General features: G+C 27.4%; 2 protein-coding genes across 2 annotated transcripts; both read right to left on the bottom strand.

The window, feature by feature from the left end:
• Positions 1–7,657: 7,657 nt before the first annotated feature.
• LOC108852618 (uncharacterized) lies at positions 7,658–8,315 on the bottom strand. The gene has a single exon (XM_018626120.2). The coding sequence runs from the start codon at positions 8,120–8,122 to the stop codon at positions 7,853–7,855; it is 270 nt and encodes an 89-aa protein (XP_018481622.1). The 5' UTR covers positions 8,123–8,315; the 3' UTR covers positions 7,658–7,852.
• Positions 8,316–14,674: 6,359 nt separating this feature from the next.
• Positions 14,675–15,264, bottom strand: LOC108811713 (uncharacterized). The gene has a single exon (XM_018583801.2). The coding sequence runs from the start codon at positions 15,154–15,156 to the stop codon at positions 14,887–14,889; it is 270 nt and encodes an 89-aa protein (XP_018439303.1). The 5' UTR covers positions 15,157–15,264; the 3' UTR covers positions 14,675–14,886.
• Positions 15,265–16,032: the final 768 nt, after the last annotated feature.

Below are 16,032 nucleotides of genomic sequence, written 5' to 3'. Positions count from 1 at the left end.
ACACGAATATATTCAATCCGACAAGATCTTTCTGCTAACAATTTTGTTATTATTTTTGCAATATTTTTTAGTTTTGTTTTTGTAACAGAAACATTTTTAATTAATATGAAATTTTCAGTGTAAAATTTAGAGTTGTTTGTGAGTTTTTAGATATATATGATAGATTTCGACTAAATTGGACTCAACAAATATTTGTAAACTTTTGGTTTGGTTTTGGACAGAATATTTTTGGGCCAGTTCCGATTCAAGTTTTTGAATCCGGTTAAAATGTCTAGACATTTTACAAATATAAAATTTTGGATCTGTATCATGTGATAGAGAATGTGTTTTTTTTCAGGTCTTTGGGTCGGGTTTGGGCCGTTTTTTCTGGATATGGATCTTTCAGATCGAAAATATTTGGTCCAAAACTAAACCGAAAGTTTACAAATATAAAATTTTGGATATGTTTTGGGTCCAGATATCTAGCCTCTGAATAGTATATGAAATAACCAAACTCCATTTGAAAATTCCTTAAAAATACACATACTAAATTAACTTTGCTGAAAAAATACACGAACTTTTTAGGCTTCCCGAAAAATACACGAACTAATTTTGGTTGTCCATAAAATACATAAACTTTTTAATCAGAGTTAACGGCGTCTAACGGCGTCTTACTATTCTGTTAGTCACTGTTTACACCGTTAAAATCGAGGTGTGAAACCTTCAAAATTCAAAAGTTAGTGTATTTTATGGACAATCAAAATTAGTTTGTGTATTTTTTGGGAAGCCAAAAAAGTTTATGTATTTTTTTAGTAAAAGAAATTCAGTCTGTGTATTTTTAAGGAATTTTCCCTTTAAAAACAATTTCTGTTTTTGATAAGAATATTTCAAATTATATATTTTATATATTTTACTACATTTTTATTAAGTAATAATTGTAAATTTTGGACTTTTAAAAAATAGTTGTGATTGTTGTATTATGATTGACTAAAATTATGGAAAATAATTACTCACAAGAAATAATACACTTATAATTAAAATTTAAAATATTTTTTTTAATATTTTGAAATTTCTAAAACATGTAACATTTTGAACGAAAAAAATATCATACGACACTAAATATTTTTTAAATAAAGAATCAACCATGAGATTTCATGCGTATTGCACATTTATAATAACTTGTAAAATTAGTATTTTTATTATAATCAATATAATTTTAGTCTATAATTTTATTGGTTTAAAAATTAAATCTATAAAACCAATTGTAGTTTGGTTTAACGATTTAATATTAATTTATTTAGATTTAGTTGAACATTAATAGAAGTTTAATTTGTATTTTATAAAAAAAAAATTATATTACATTTAGTGGCTGTATTTATTTTGATATCTATATATAGAAAATCTGATTTTTGTTTGCTTTATATACGATATACATTAAACTGATAGAAATTAATATATTAATTAACCTAATAAACTAGGATCGACTCGTCCTATAGGCGGAACATTATAATAAAACTATTTTATATTAATTTATATTAATTTTATGAAGCAATTAGAATCATTATAGATTGAAAACATTATTATAGACAAATAAATAATGAAAGAAACTTTTATGAAGCAATTAAAATCATTATAAATTGAAAACAATATTATAGACAAATAAATAATGAAAATAATTCTGAGATCATATTACTATTTTTAATAAATATTTTTGGTTTGAATTTATGCCAATAACCTTTATTATTCTCTATTTTTAAGAGAATAGAAAATTAGCAAAAAGAAACAATTTAGAAAATGTAGTATATATATTATTTTATCAATTTCAATTTGACATAGTAAAAATAAAATTTTGAAATAAACAATACTAAATTTATTTCAAGAAGATTTAAGTTAATAAACTAGATCTCGACCCGCACAACCGTACATGTGATTATTTTCATTTTTATACATGTAACTATTTGGTTTACATGATTAGTGGTATATAGTTTTAATAGTTTATTATATATTTTCAAACACAACAATTTAATAGTTTGCATACATATATTTATTTTTTTGTTTCAAATTATTAGTGATATCTTTTTTATTAATATATGAACACTAATTAAAACCTTACATCCCTTATATATTATTTGGGAAGCTTTAAAAAGTTATAACTTCATTTTTGTATTAATTAAAAGCTGTCTCTTCCTACGTGTCAATCAATTAAGTACTCAATTAATCATATGTGGCAGTATTATATTCAATTGGAAAACTGGTTGGTCCAAAATTGATTTTAATTTTTTGCTAAAAACATTAACTATAAACTATAGTGTATCCTTTATATATTATTATTAACATTAACAGTAACATATTCACTTCTTTTTTTGTCACAGAGTAACATATTCACATATCTACGATGTTAAGCACTTAATCTTTTAATGTAACCCTTGACTCTGCTCATCCCATAAACTTATGTCATCTTTCTCACCAAAAACCAAAAAAAAATATCTTTTTACTTCTTCGTTTCCGGTGAAACAAGTCCGTTCACCATAGCTATGTAAAGGTCTTTCCAAAATATAAATATAAGGTCTAGATATTTGATGGTCAACCTCCTCCAGAAACAAGTTAATTAGTGCTCTGGAGACTTCAAATAATTACTATGAGCTGCCTGTCTAAAGACGAAATGCTTTTTTTCTGATTATAGGAACACTGAGAGAGTTTATGTGACAGAGCTTCGGATGAGCTTATTATATCTTCCGCAGATGCCTTTGGTCTCAAGGTATTAATTGGGTTTCTAAACATCTTGGTTGGTTTCAGATTTCAAGTTTGGATCTACATTTATTGGTTTTGGTTTCGCTGTGTCTCAGACAAGAAAACCTTACACCATCGCTAATTATTTTTTAAGTTTTAAGATGTTTATTAAGTAATCTTAAATCCATCTAATCGTGGATGCAGTTCTACGCGAGACGCATCCAATAAGCACAACAGCCATAGCGCAGTTTTGATGGTTACAAAAAGAAAAAAAAGATGAAATGTATAAGGTCTCTATCTCAGCGAGACATATGTAATAAACATAACTACATAGGAAATATTTTTTTTGTATGAATAAGGCATGTATCTAAGAAGTGTATCTAAGAAAGACAGCATACAATTAAGATGAGTGTATTTTGAAATATCCAACTTTACCAAATATGGTAAGTTACTAAACTGAATATTCAGTGGTGTGCAATTCAATTTCTATCATTAACAAGACACATTAAATTAGTGATAAAAATATATGTATCATCGATCTTGATCAGTTACAAAAATAAAAAATCCCCTAATCTATATTTGAGAAGTGATTTGCCACGTGTCTTATCTACAATCGTTTTCACAAAAAAATTGTGACGTGGCTATTAAGATTGATGATATGTCATATGGTTAAATATGACATGGACAATTACATTTAATGCTGATATATATTTTTGGAAATCTTTTTAAAATATAGCAATAACTCATATATTACATTTAATATTGATTTATATTTTTGCTAAACTTTATAGAATATGGTAATAACTCATAAATCATCACTAAAATAAATATATTCAAATATAACATTTTGAATTTCGAAATATTATATAATTTTACTTTTATAATATAACATTTTTATTATCTAAAATTTTCTAAATTTTCTAAATTTTTTAAAAAATATAAATCGTAATATCATTAGTTTCTTTTAGATATCTACAAATTATATAAATATTATTTAATTTAATTTTTGATAACTATACAATTTTATATGATTTTAGTAATTTTGTACAAGTTGATTTAATACATTTAACCAAATGAAATAGATAACCTTTTTATTTAAGATTTTAACTTTATATATATACATATATATTCTTAAATATAATTTAAAATAAAAATATTTTCACTTAATTTTATGCTTAATTAATTATATTTATATTAATTATTGTTCAAAATAATAAAATATATAATATTAATAAATTACATTTTAAAATATAAAATTGAACTTTTAAAAAATTTATCACTACACATGGTGCAGGAAAACACCTAGATTAATAATTGTGACATAACTACTAAAATTGATGACATGTCTTATGGATTAATATGACATGAATAATTATATTTAATGTTAATTTATATTTTTGGTAAACTTTTTAAAATATGGTAATAAATCATATATTATATTTATTGTCGACTTATATTTTTGGACTTTTTTAAAATATGGTAATAACTCATAAATCATCGTTAAAATAAATATATTCAATTATGGCTTTTCAAATTTCGAAATATCATTTAAGTTAAAAATATTTTAAAAATATATACATATGTTTAGAAAATATAAAAATTAAATCATAAAATCAAATTAAATCGTAAAATCATTAGTTTCTTATATATATCTACAGATTTTATAAATAGTGTTTGATTTTAATTTTTGACAATTATGAATTTTACATATTTATTTAATATATTTAATTAAAATAAATAGATAGAAAAATCTACCTAAGATTATAATTTTAAATATATACATACACATTCTTAAATATAATTCAAAATAAACAAAAAAAAATTATCTTAATTTTAATGTTCAGTTAAATCAAATTTATATTAAAATATTAATAATAAAAAGAAAATTTATAATATTAATAAAAATTAAAATATAATTTATATTTATCTATTAAAAATATTTTAAAATTTTTTACTGCACATGGTGCAGGAAAACACCTAGTTACTAATATCTCCTATATATTATTTGAGAATCATTTAAAAATATGAACCTTAGTTTTGTAAAAATTAAAAAAAAAACCATCCTATGTGGCACTTGTGTATGCCTTCCAAATCATATTTTAAAATTCAAAAGCACCTTATATAAACTATAGTCTAAAAATTATACTCTCTACCATTACATTGGTCACATATATTTTTCCTTAAATAAAACCTACGAAAATTACCTAATGTGACTAAAATAAATATATACGACAATTAATAATCTTAAATAATAAAGATTTGATAACAATTTATATAATTTCTATCATTTTTGTTTAATTCTTTATTATTAAAATAAATTACACAATTACATTAATCATATAATAAAAAATAGATTTTTGTATATGTTGTATTTTGAATATTTCAAAACGATTATAAATTAAAACTGTTAAAAGTCTCATATAAACTTTTGTGATCAAAGTTTAATTTTTTTTTCTATATTAGGATACAATGATTATAAGACCGTATGAATAAATAATCTCATTTTAATAGGTTTTATATATATATTTTTCATATCGTTTAAATTAGACTATACATCGTATGAAAATACATACTAATATTTTGATATTGCATTGAACATATATTGAAAAGTTAATATTTTAATTTTGAAATCTTCATTTTTTAAATGATTATAAATCATTGAAACTTCAAAACATCCACATTAAAAAAATCGTTGGTGTAAAATTTTGTTTCACAAATATGCAAATAATCATAAAATCATATGAATAGAAACCTCATTTAATAAAATCAATATTAAAAGCAATATCTATGTTAATATCATTTAATTTAATTACATATTATATACGACATATAAGAGTGATTATTTTGATTTATTTACCCTAAAATGATTGCAAAAATCAAGAGTGATCGTTTGATTTATATGCGCACATTAATTTATTACATATATTAATTGATTTCTTAGTTATTTAATATATATAATTATTATTTTATAATTTCATAATTTACATAAAAAACAAAAAATAAGTAGTAAATATAAAATATTGCACAATATGATGCGTGCAATTGATATATGTAGTATATAATTTTCATAAGTTTCAGTAAAATGAATGTTTGTATTAATTAGAAAGAGTGGTGAATAAGCGAATAAGGTATAAGATAATTAAAATTAAAAATCATGCAATTAATTTATCAATATCTGAATTATTTGAAGGTTTCACTAAAAATGTATACTAATATTAATGAAGAAAATAATGTCTTAGTGTCAAATGATGATTTGTTTATGTTCTTATAAATTATATTTTTTTAACTAAAACAATACTAGAAAAATTATTTCGATTGAATTAAACAAAACAAAAAAATGAACCAAACACAAATCAAACTAAATTAAAATTGAATCGAACACGAAATCGAAATAAAACTGAACACAAATCAAACCAAACTAATTTGATATGACTTTGGTTAATGGTCTCTTAGATCTTAATAAACCAAACCGAACCTAAACCCGTAGTTTTTTTTGAATAAAACCTAAACATGTAGTTAAACCGACATATTTACCCCTAATAAAACCGAAATATTGCTAACTTGACATCATTTGTAAATACTATATATTTTAAATATTTATCATAAAATTCACCCTGCGCAAGGCGCATGTCTTATCCTAGTTATATGATATTTACGACAAATTTCATTCAGTTTACTATTAACTTAGATATTAATTTCACTTATAATTTTATTTTAGATTTTAATCGTACATATATATTAATCGAATTGTATGTATGATTTAAATATTTGACTGAATAACCTACATTAAGTGTAATTAATATCAACCTACATTAAAATATTATATTAAATTAACATCACAAATTTAATACAAAATTATACATGAGTTTAATACAATTAAAACATTAGTTAGATACTTAAAAGATTTATTTTAGTAAAAGTGAAATATACATGTATATTATAAATAATTACGAAATTAATTAAATATTTAAAATGTTTGTTTAAGTGAAAACAAAATATATATTTATATTTTAAATAAATACGAATGTATATTTATATTGTAAATAAATAAATTTGAAAATATTTTATTGGGATGTAATTAAGAGAAAATCTAGAAATATCTATTTGATTTGTTTGTTTAGAATAATTCAAATATGTATACAAAAAATCATTTAAGTAATTTTCTAAGGGGTTGTCCAAATAAAAAAAATCGTACATGAAAGAAGTCATGACTTATGTTTTAATATATAAGATTAGTCAACTTCCAAACTAAATTATATAAAATGTAGAACAATTTGATAAAACAATTAATTCTCAATTTAAAATAGTATTTATATAGTTTAATAATATTATAATTTTTTCAGATCATAATTATATCTGAAATGAAATATTAATGAAATTTTAGTGTTTACCGATTATGTTTTCTAAATTATTATAGATTTTGTTGAACGATGTTTAGTAACAAATTATTTTACAGGAACTTTTCTCATGCTATTTTAAAATATTATTAAAAATAGTATTTTATTAATTAATGAAATAGTATACTTTAAAGCAGATTTTTACTATAGTTACATACCATTTCATATAAAATAATTCTAGATGTGAGGATGTAATTCAGAAGGTGGAGTAATAAGGAAAAAAGGAAACAGATGATAATTCTCAGAAGAAAAAAAACGCCAACAATGGCATGAAGTCACCAACTGTTTCTTTAATTCAAAACTCATTGCTGGAGTTCCTACTGATCCTATTAACTATTCCTTGTGTGTGACTAATGTCTTTGACTACCCAAACATTGTAGAGCATGCTATTACCGAATCTAAAGCTTGGCTTGATGCGAAACCACTTAGAAATCAAATTCAAGAAGAGCATTTAGTCAAGTTTGATAGCAAAAACAAGGGACAAGCTTGATGTGTCAAAAGAATGGATTATGGAAGCTATATGTTGAGATAAACATAACTATTTTTTCCAGTAAGATAAACATAAAACTTTTATATTCATCCCTGAAATCTGTACAAGTATCCTTTACGCCTTATACAATTCGAATCCGTTAAAACCCCAAAAACTCATTGCGTTCTGTACAATCCGATTTCACAGCTCCCCGACATAGATACAACCTGTCGGATCCAATCGACGGCAGAAAAAAATCTCTATCCATCTGTCTTCATCAATTAGGACCCCAACAGCTCAAGTACATGACTGTCCTGAGAGACTCCTCGGCTTGCTTTGCCTTGTCACCATCCTTGCAGGAGGCAAGGGCGGTGGCGGATGAAGAAGAGAACCTGCTCGTCTGAGCAGCGGATCTCACGTTGTTTCGGATACGTTGATTCACAGACCGGATCATGTAGTTCCACCTGCATAGTCCCAATTGGTCTTTCGAGGCCTCCACAGCTCCAATGGTTGCTGCCACTAACCACGCTTTACTCCTTGAACTCATCTTTCCTTTCTGTACTTCTCTTAATTGCAGAAACTCTTAGCTTTGTGTTTTGTTTGAAAATGGAGAATTGCTTTGTGAAAGTTGTTGATGAAAGAAAGTGATTCCATGAGTTGTATTTATATAATAATAGAGAAGAAGAAGAGTATCAAAGTTTTAGCCGCTTGTTAGAGTGCAAAACCAGACGCTGTCTCCCCTGGTTTTCCCAAGTTTTTGTCACGTTGGTTTGGTGGATTGACTACTTATTGTGCCCACCTGTTGACAAATGGGATAAGGACTAATATTATATGTTAAGAGATCGGGATGGCCGCAAGTGCAGCTAGGCGCATTTGGTTTTGCTTACTATATCGGTATTCGTGCCAGTCTAAACAAAAAAAAATTGTAATATCTCCTCCGATTGATTCTCTTTTTTTAAGCTAATCCTTGGGAGCTAATCTAAACAAAAAAAGATAGATTTTTTTCTTTTCTTTTGTCAGCAACTTCAATAGATTTGTAACGGTAATATCAGGTTTTGTTATTGAACTTTTTCATGGTCTCTGTCTTTAAGTAGAGGATCAACCCTCATATGTATCTCTCATTTGTTGCGTTGACTGAGTTTTTGGATTATAAACACAAGCCATTGTATTTTTAGCTCATTGGATTAGTCTGAAGAAATCTAAACCTCTACGAAACTGTTACAGTACACAACTAAATCTATTCCATTAATTCACTTTAATTTGGTATCGTATTTTCAATTTGTTTACGTTATTCAACAATTCTTGTATATATCAGTTAAATTGGGGTAATATTGAACTTTCTACATATTTTTATATATTTTACTATTTTAGTATATGTACATGATTCAAAGAAGAAAAAGAATATCCAGTCACATATATATCCTCTAAAAAGAGAAAGGAATTCATGTAAGTTTTGTGTTGTGTTAATGATACTATTCTTGTTCAGTTAGAGTTCCCTATCTACACAAAGCTAAATATAGAAGTACATAATAAATCGATATGAACATCACATGAATTTTTTTTTTTTCATTTTTTTTTGCTTCAACATTGGATCAAAAATTATTTTCCTTAATTCTCATTTTGTTTGACTACAATAGTTAGAGACAGAATTATATATCCTCCTTTTTATTAAAAGTATAAACTACAACAATATTAGAGAAAAGAGATAGTTCTTCGAATGAAGATGACAGCGAATTTGAGACAGAGCTTGAAAGTGTTGAGAAAAAGTGACGTTAAAAGCCATCATGTACCTTAGAGCCAAACTTAATCTCGATTGCCTCTTCTGATCCCGTATAGACCACTACATAAAAAGATAAACAGTGAGAAAGCTAAAACCAAAACTTAGCAGCAAATCCGAGGAAGCATCTCCTTTCACAAAAAAGGATGGTGAGGAGGTACACTCCCTGGGTAGAGGAGGATGATAAAACAGAGACAAAGACTAACCGTAAACCCACCAGTCAATTTTTCATACAAAAATGATATGGCACTTAGCACAAATCTAAGGCCTCAATGAATCCATTGAAAATGTTCTGCAATATAAACACACCATCCAATACCATGGAATTGGGTCTTGTTGTGCTAAATTGAATGCTGAAAAATTCAGCAACTTTAATAGACATTGTCCATGAATAGTAAGCTCTCATTAGTCGGTTACTATAAAAGCATTATCTAGCCCTCATCAGCACTATCTGATATCCAAAATATCCTACCTGAACCGAACTGATACCTAAAATGGCAGGCCTACTTGCGATAACTAAGATTATTACTAGATATGATGATGCAATTACGATAATAAGAAAACAAAACAAAGGCTGTAGTTATCATAAATACCATAAAACAAACACCAATAGTAACATGTACTCACTAAATGTTCCTATTTTCATTGCTGGAGTTCCGAACTCCTATAATATTTTCTTTTTCTTTCAAAGCTAAGGTACGAACTTAAAGTTTTTCAAGAACACAAAAAGTATAAGAACTAGCATTTCTTATTAGATTTAAACACTCTCTCAAAACTAAATCAATATGTTTCTCATGATGTTACATCTTTCTATGAGAACTCTTTATATAGGACGAAGCTACATCTTTTCCTAATAATAATATGGAAACATTTCTAAAATTGATATGTTTTCCTTTTTCCCTCAACCCATTAAACTTCACTTTAACGAGTTAACTTGCTCCTCAAGTTAATTGAAATTATCCAACATTCTCCTCCTTAATTCCAACTTGAATCTCATGCTCGTTGACCTCTTGAACTATTTGATAAGTTTGAGCGAAGTCCCCATTACAAACAAATCATCGACATAGATATGGCTATGATGAGAAGCTCCCCATTCTCTCTCTTTTGATATACTGCAAGTTCCTTGGTGCATTTCGTGAACTCAGTCTCCTTAAGGACACGATCAAGCTTGATGTTCCAAGTTCTCGGAGCTTGACGTAAACCGTATAGTGTTTTTCTTGATGCGAAACCACTCAGAAATCCAATTCCAAGAAGAGCATGGAGTCAAGTTTGATCATGTGTAAAACAAATGGATCATGGACTTGGACGCTTATATCCTGAGATGTAGCAAGATCATAATATATAATATGATATTTATATACATTTTGAACAATTACCATTTTTGCCTCTACAATTCAATCCTCAAAACGCCAAAACTCATAGAGTCCGTAATTCCTCGAATCTAGAAACTCTTTTTCAAAAAAAAAAAAAATTCCTCCAATCTAGGGTTTCTGGGCTTTCGATTTTAAACTCCGCAACATAGATATAACCTGCCGGATCCAATCTTTTGATCCATTGTCATCAGTTAGGACCCCAGCAGCTCAAGTACATAACAGTCCTGAGAGACTCCTCAGCTTGCTTCGCATTGTCAGCATCCTTACCGGAGGCAAGGACGGTGGTGGATGAAGAAGAGAACCTGCTCGCCTGGGCAGCGGATCTCACGTTGTTTCGGATACGTTGATTCACAGATCTGATAATGTAATTCCACCTGCATAGTCTTAGTTGGTCTTTGGAGGCCTCCACAGCTCCAATGGTTGCTGCCACTAACCAGGGGCGGATCCAGAAAATAACTTAATATGGGGCATAATATATAGTTTTATGTTGTATTAGATATAATTTAATAAATTAAATTAAACTATAGTTTTTACAATACATTAATCATTAATTTTCTCAAAATGAATAAAATTTAAAAGAATTTTTTTTTACAATTTTAAATATTAATTTTCAATAATATCATAAAATTATATATCCACATAGTATTTCACTATAAAAAAAACATTTCTTTTAGTTTTTGCTTATGTCTTATAGAATAAACTTAATAAAAGAATTATTAAAGTTAAATTTAAATAAATTATGAGTTTTTTGTTTTGAGAACAAAAATATTAAAAATTTATTAAAATACAATAAGTTAACCATCATTTAAAAAATACTTTCAAGAAAAATACTTTAATGTTTAAATTTATGAGTTATTGTTTAATTAGGCGTTAGTCTTTAAGGGGTGGAATTGGGTGTGTTGAATTTTATAAATGATTTAAGAAAGTTCATTTAATCATTTTTCATCACAAATTTATGATATTTTATGAAAATAATCATTTTTATTTAAAAATTAAATGACACCATTATAAAAGAGAATAGTTTTAGATAGTAAATCAAAAGAAAATATTTGCTGACCAAAAAAAATCAAAAGAAAATATTTTACAAAAAATGAAACGCAGCCGCATGGTTTGGACTCGGGTGGGATAGAGCACACTTTGACCTCTGCAGCCAGTTTAACTAGACGATTCTAATTGTCAAGTATACTTTCATAAAACAATATATAGAGTTAGTGTGGGGCACGTGCCACACCCAATGTCTATGTGGGTCCGCCCCTGCCACTAACCATGCTTTGCTCCTTGAACTCATCTTTTTTTTCTCTTTTTAATTAACTGGAAAAATCAAAGAAACTCTTGTTTTGTTTTTTTTGTTTGTAAAATGGAGAATTGCTTTGTGGAAGTTGTTGATGAAAGAAGACGAGAGTCCATGAGTTCTATTTATATATTTAGCCACTTGTTAAGAATGCAAAACCAGATGCTATTTCCCCCTGGTTTCTCCAAGTTTTTGTCGTCTGGATTTAGTAAACTTCCTTGTTTATCAATGTGCCACCTGATAACAACTTGGATACGGACTAATATTGTATTTTAAGAGATCCGGGATGGCACTATGCGTACTCGGGTTTCTTACTATATCTGGCGCTCGTGCCAACTTTTTTTTTTGTAATATCTCCGATTGATTCTTAAAAAAAAAAAACTAATCTTTCAATTAATTTGTAACGACAATTAGGGCTGGGCAAATAAACCGAACCCGAAAATCCGAACCGAATCCGATATTAGTATGTATCCAAGTTCTTGGTTAAAAAGTAGGTAAAAATTAGATATTTTTAAACCGAAGAACCGATTGGGACCCAAATCCGAAAGTAAATTGAGTTGTACCAGTTCTTGGAAGATTTACTAACCCCGATCCGAACCCGATAGAACCCGAACCGGTCCCAAACCGAATTTTTAAATAATCCGAATGGAACTGAATTTGATAAACCCGAATAACCGAAACCCGATTGGATAAAACCGAAACCCGATTGGGATCCCGAATGCCCATGCCTAACGACAATATCATATTTTGTTATTGAATTTTGCCTTCTTATATATTAATAGAAAAATCAATTTAGTGATTTCTAATGACGTGTCACTCATAAATGTATTTTAACCAAAAATTTTATAATTTCATTGGTCAATTTTTTTTTCATTTATTTTAAAACAATATCACATTAATAACTTACTTTATTTTGAACATGGATTACTTGCAAGTTGATATCATATTTATTATATTGTTTAAATATAATTTACATTAATAATTCTAATTAGTAAATTGATGATATTAATAATTTACCTTATTTTGAATACATGTTACTTGATATCATTTTATTGCAAACTACTTTATGAAAATTGATTAAAAAATCACTATAAATGATAAGTTCTAAAACTAATAAAATTGAAGATGGAAAATGGAAAATATAGCTTAAACTGAATGTAAAATAAAATTATTTACAAAATGATGATATGTATTTTTTACAGTATAATAAATTTTTACAATGTATGATAACAAAGTTCTGACAAATTTTATACAAATATAAACATGATATTTTGATATAATAAAACTGTTGAATCTCACATTAATATTAAGTATATATGTCAAAATAATGACATTATGTTGTTTTATAATATTACTTTCTGATATATAGTTAGTTAATTAGATTTAAATAAAATATGATGTATTGAAGTAATTAAAAATGAAAATAAGACTTTTAAAAATATCTAAATTACAATTACTTTTAATGAAAATCTTGGTCAAATGAATTATTGTTTGATAAAATAGTGTGATAGTAAAGAAAATTTAAAGATGGATTTGTTTGGTTAACCAATTGTGACATTTTTGTTGAAGAGTAAGGAGATGTTAGTGAAATTTAGATTTCTATAGAGTTTTTTATTTGAAAAGTTACGAGATTTGTCAAATTTGGAAAGAGTTATAGAGAATTTGTATATTGTGAACATCTATGAAAATAAAGTAGACTCATATATTTTACAGAAATTTTTTAAAAACTAATTTTGAAATATTAAAGTTATTAATTTTGGATAACGTTATTATATTTTGAAATTTTTTATTTCAAGTGGTAAAACCCCTCACTTATGTTTTTTTTTAAATGTAAAAACCCCTACACTAAAAATTTACCGGTAGTACTGGTAATTATGACCGGAAAGGGTTTAATTCATTAAATAAAGTTAATTTAGGAGTTTATTCATTAAATACTTAGTTTGAGAGTTTTTACCCTAAACAAACTTAATTGAGGGATTTTAAGTTAAAAATCCATAAAGGAATATGATGATTTTATGAGTTCTATGGAAACATGAAATACTTTCAAAATCTTGGTTTACGAAGTAAAAATTTAAGAATACAACTCGCACTTATTTTAATAGATTTGAAAAACCATTAAAATTTAAATTTTTTGAATAACAAATAATTTTGTATAGAAATCATCAAACCAGTAACACTGGATTTTAATAAGAATGTAAAAATCTATAAACCAATAATACTAAACTTTAAAATTATAATAATCATTATAAATATAATTCCCACTAACATCTCCTAAATCAAAGATGAAAGTGATCTGTGATTTAAGAAAATTATGGAAGATCTAGATAACTTTTTTTCTGGAGTGGGATGGTCTTGATCCAAGTGATATATTTAAAATCGATCCAAGTGGGATGGTCTTGATTTAAGACAAACTCCAATAACAACAAGATCTAGCTAACTTTTTTTTTTTTCTGTTCACCACAAGAACTAGCTAACTGTTCTTATAATTCTAGTCATTGCTGGAGTTCCTTTAATATTTCCTTTTATTTCAGAGCTATAAGGTACGAACCATTATTTCTCATTGGTGCTAAATTGTTTGATGATACTGTAGTGAAACTTCTGTGTGAGACTGATGTCTTTTAAGTCTTTTAACTTCCCAAACATTAATAGATTATGTGATTACCGAGCTTAAAGCTTCTGTCATTTCCAGTAACATGAACATAAACCTCTATATTCATCTCTACATTCTGTACAATTCGCATCCGTCATTAATTGCATCCCCAAAGCAATCAATCAAAACCCCAAGACTCATAGCGTCTAATAAGGTTCTTAGGCTTTCCGAACCAATCTATATATGGCAAAGATAATAAAAAATCTTAGATCTGTCTTCATCAATTAGGACCCCAACAGCTCAAGTACATGACTGTTCTGAGAGACTCCTCAGCTTGCTTTGCCTTGTCACCATCCTTACCGGAAGCAACGACGGTGGTGGACGAGGAAGAGAGCCTGTTCGCCTGAGTAGCGGATCTCACATTGTTTCGGATACGTTGATTCACCGACCGGATCGTGTAGTTCCACCTGCATAGACCTAATTGGTCTTTGGAGGCCTCCACAGCTCCAATGGTTGCTGCCACTAACCACGATTTGCTCCTTGAACTCATCTTTCTCTCTGTTTTTTTTTTGCTTAATTGCAGAAACTCTTAGCTTTGTGTTTTGTTTGTAAATGGAGAATTGCTTTGTGAAAGTTGTCGATGAAGAAGATGAGTGTTGATGAGTCCGTTAATATAATAAAGAAGAGGATCAGATTTTGCCGCTTGTTAGTGCAAAACCAGACGCTGTCTTCCCCTGGTTTTCCATGTTTTTGTGGGCCAAGTCTGGTGAATTGATAGGCTAATTACCATTATGCCCACCTCAGAACAGGTTGGATGAGGGTTAATATTGTCTTTTAAGAGTTCCTGGATTACCGCAAGTGTGGCTATGCGCACCTGGGTTTCATGTATTGTATTCGGCGTTCGTGCAAATTTATTCCTTCTATCAATTTTTTTGCCCCACGTAATAACTTCACCAAATTGGCATAATAGAGTACAATTTTGGAGCATTATTCTCAAAAGAGATAGTTTCCTTTACGATTTGACTTCTGATCTTCACGATATTGAAAGCCTATCTTGTGATCTTCTATCTTTAGAAGCTCCTGTCTAATAATATCTTAAATATGGGCACATAAGGTCGGCCAAGGTACAATATCAAATTTATTAATCAACAATTTTTTTTTTGAAAAAGTGGCATATTATAAATGGCAACACATACTAAATCTTTATAATATTCAAGTTGATTTATATAAAAAGTTAACTAGATTTTGATCCTCGATTCGAAATTAGGGAGCTTTTCCCGGCTAATAACAATGTTTATATAGATTAGTATTTGGCATTTGATGCACATTATTAAGTTAAAAAGTCATATTGATTTGTATGGATGTGATCAAGCGTTTGCATTTTTGGAATTTGTTCGAAATATATTTGAAGATGAAATTTTTGTGT

Source organism: Raphanus sativus, chromosome 1, assembly GCF_000801105.2.
Source record: "Raphanus sativus cultivar WK10039 chromosome 1, ASM80110v3, whole genome shotgun sequence".
Lineage (NCBI taxonomy): Eukaryota > Viridiplantae > Streptophyta > Magnoliopsida > Brassicales > Brassicaceae > Raphanus > Raphanus sativus.
This window is presented reverse-complemented; position numbering and strand designations above follow the sequence as displayed.

Coding starts and splice junctions, on each gene's coding strand:
- LOC108852618 (XM_018626120.2), bottom strand. CDS start 8,122: ATGAGTTCAAGGAGTAAAGCGTGGTTAGTGGCAGCAACCATTGGAGCT.
- LOC108811713 (XM_018583801.2), bottom strand. CDS start 15,156: ATGAGTTCAAGGAGCAAATCGTGGTTAGTGGCAGCAACCATTGGAGCT.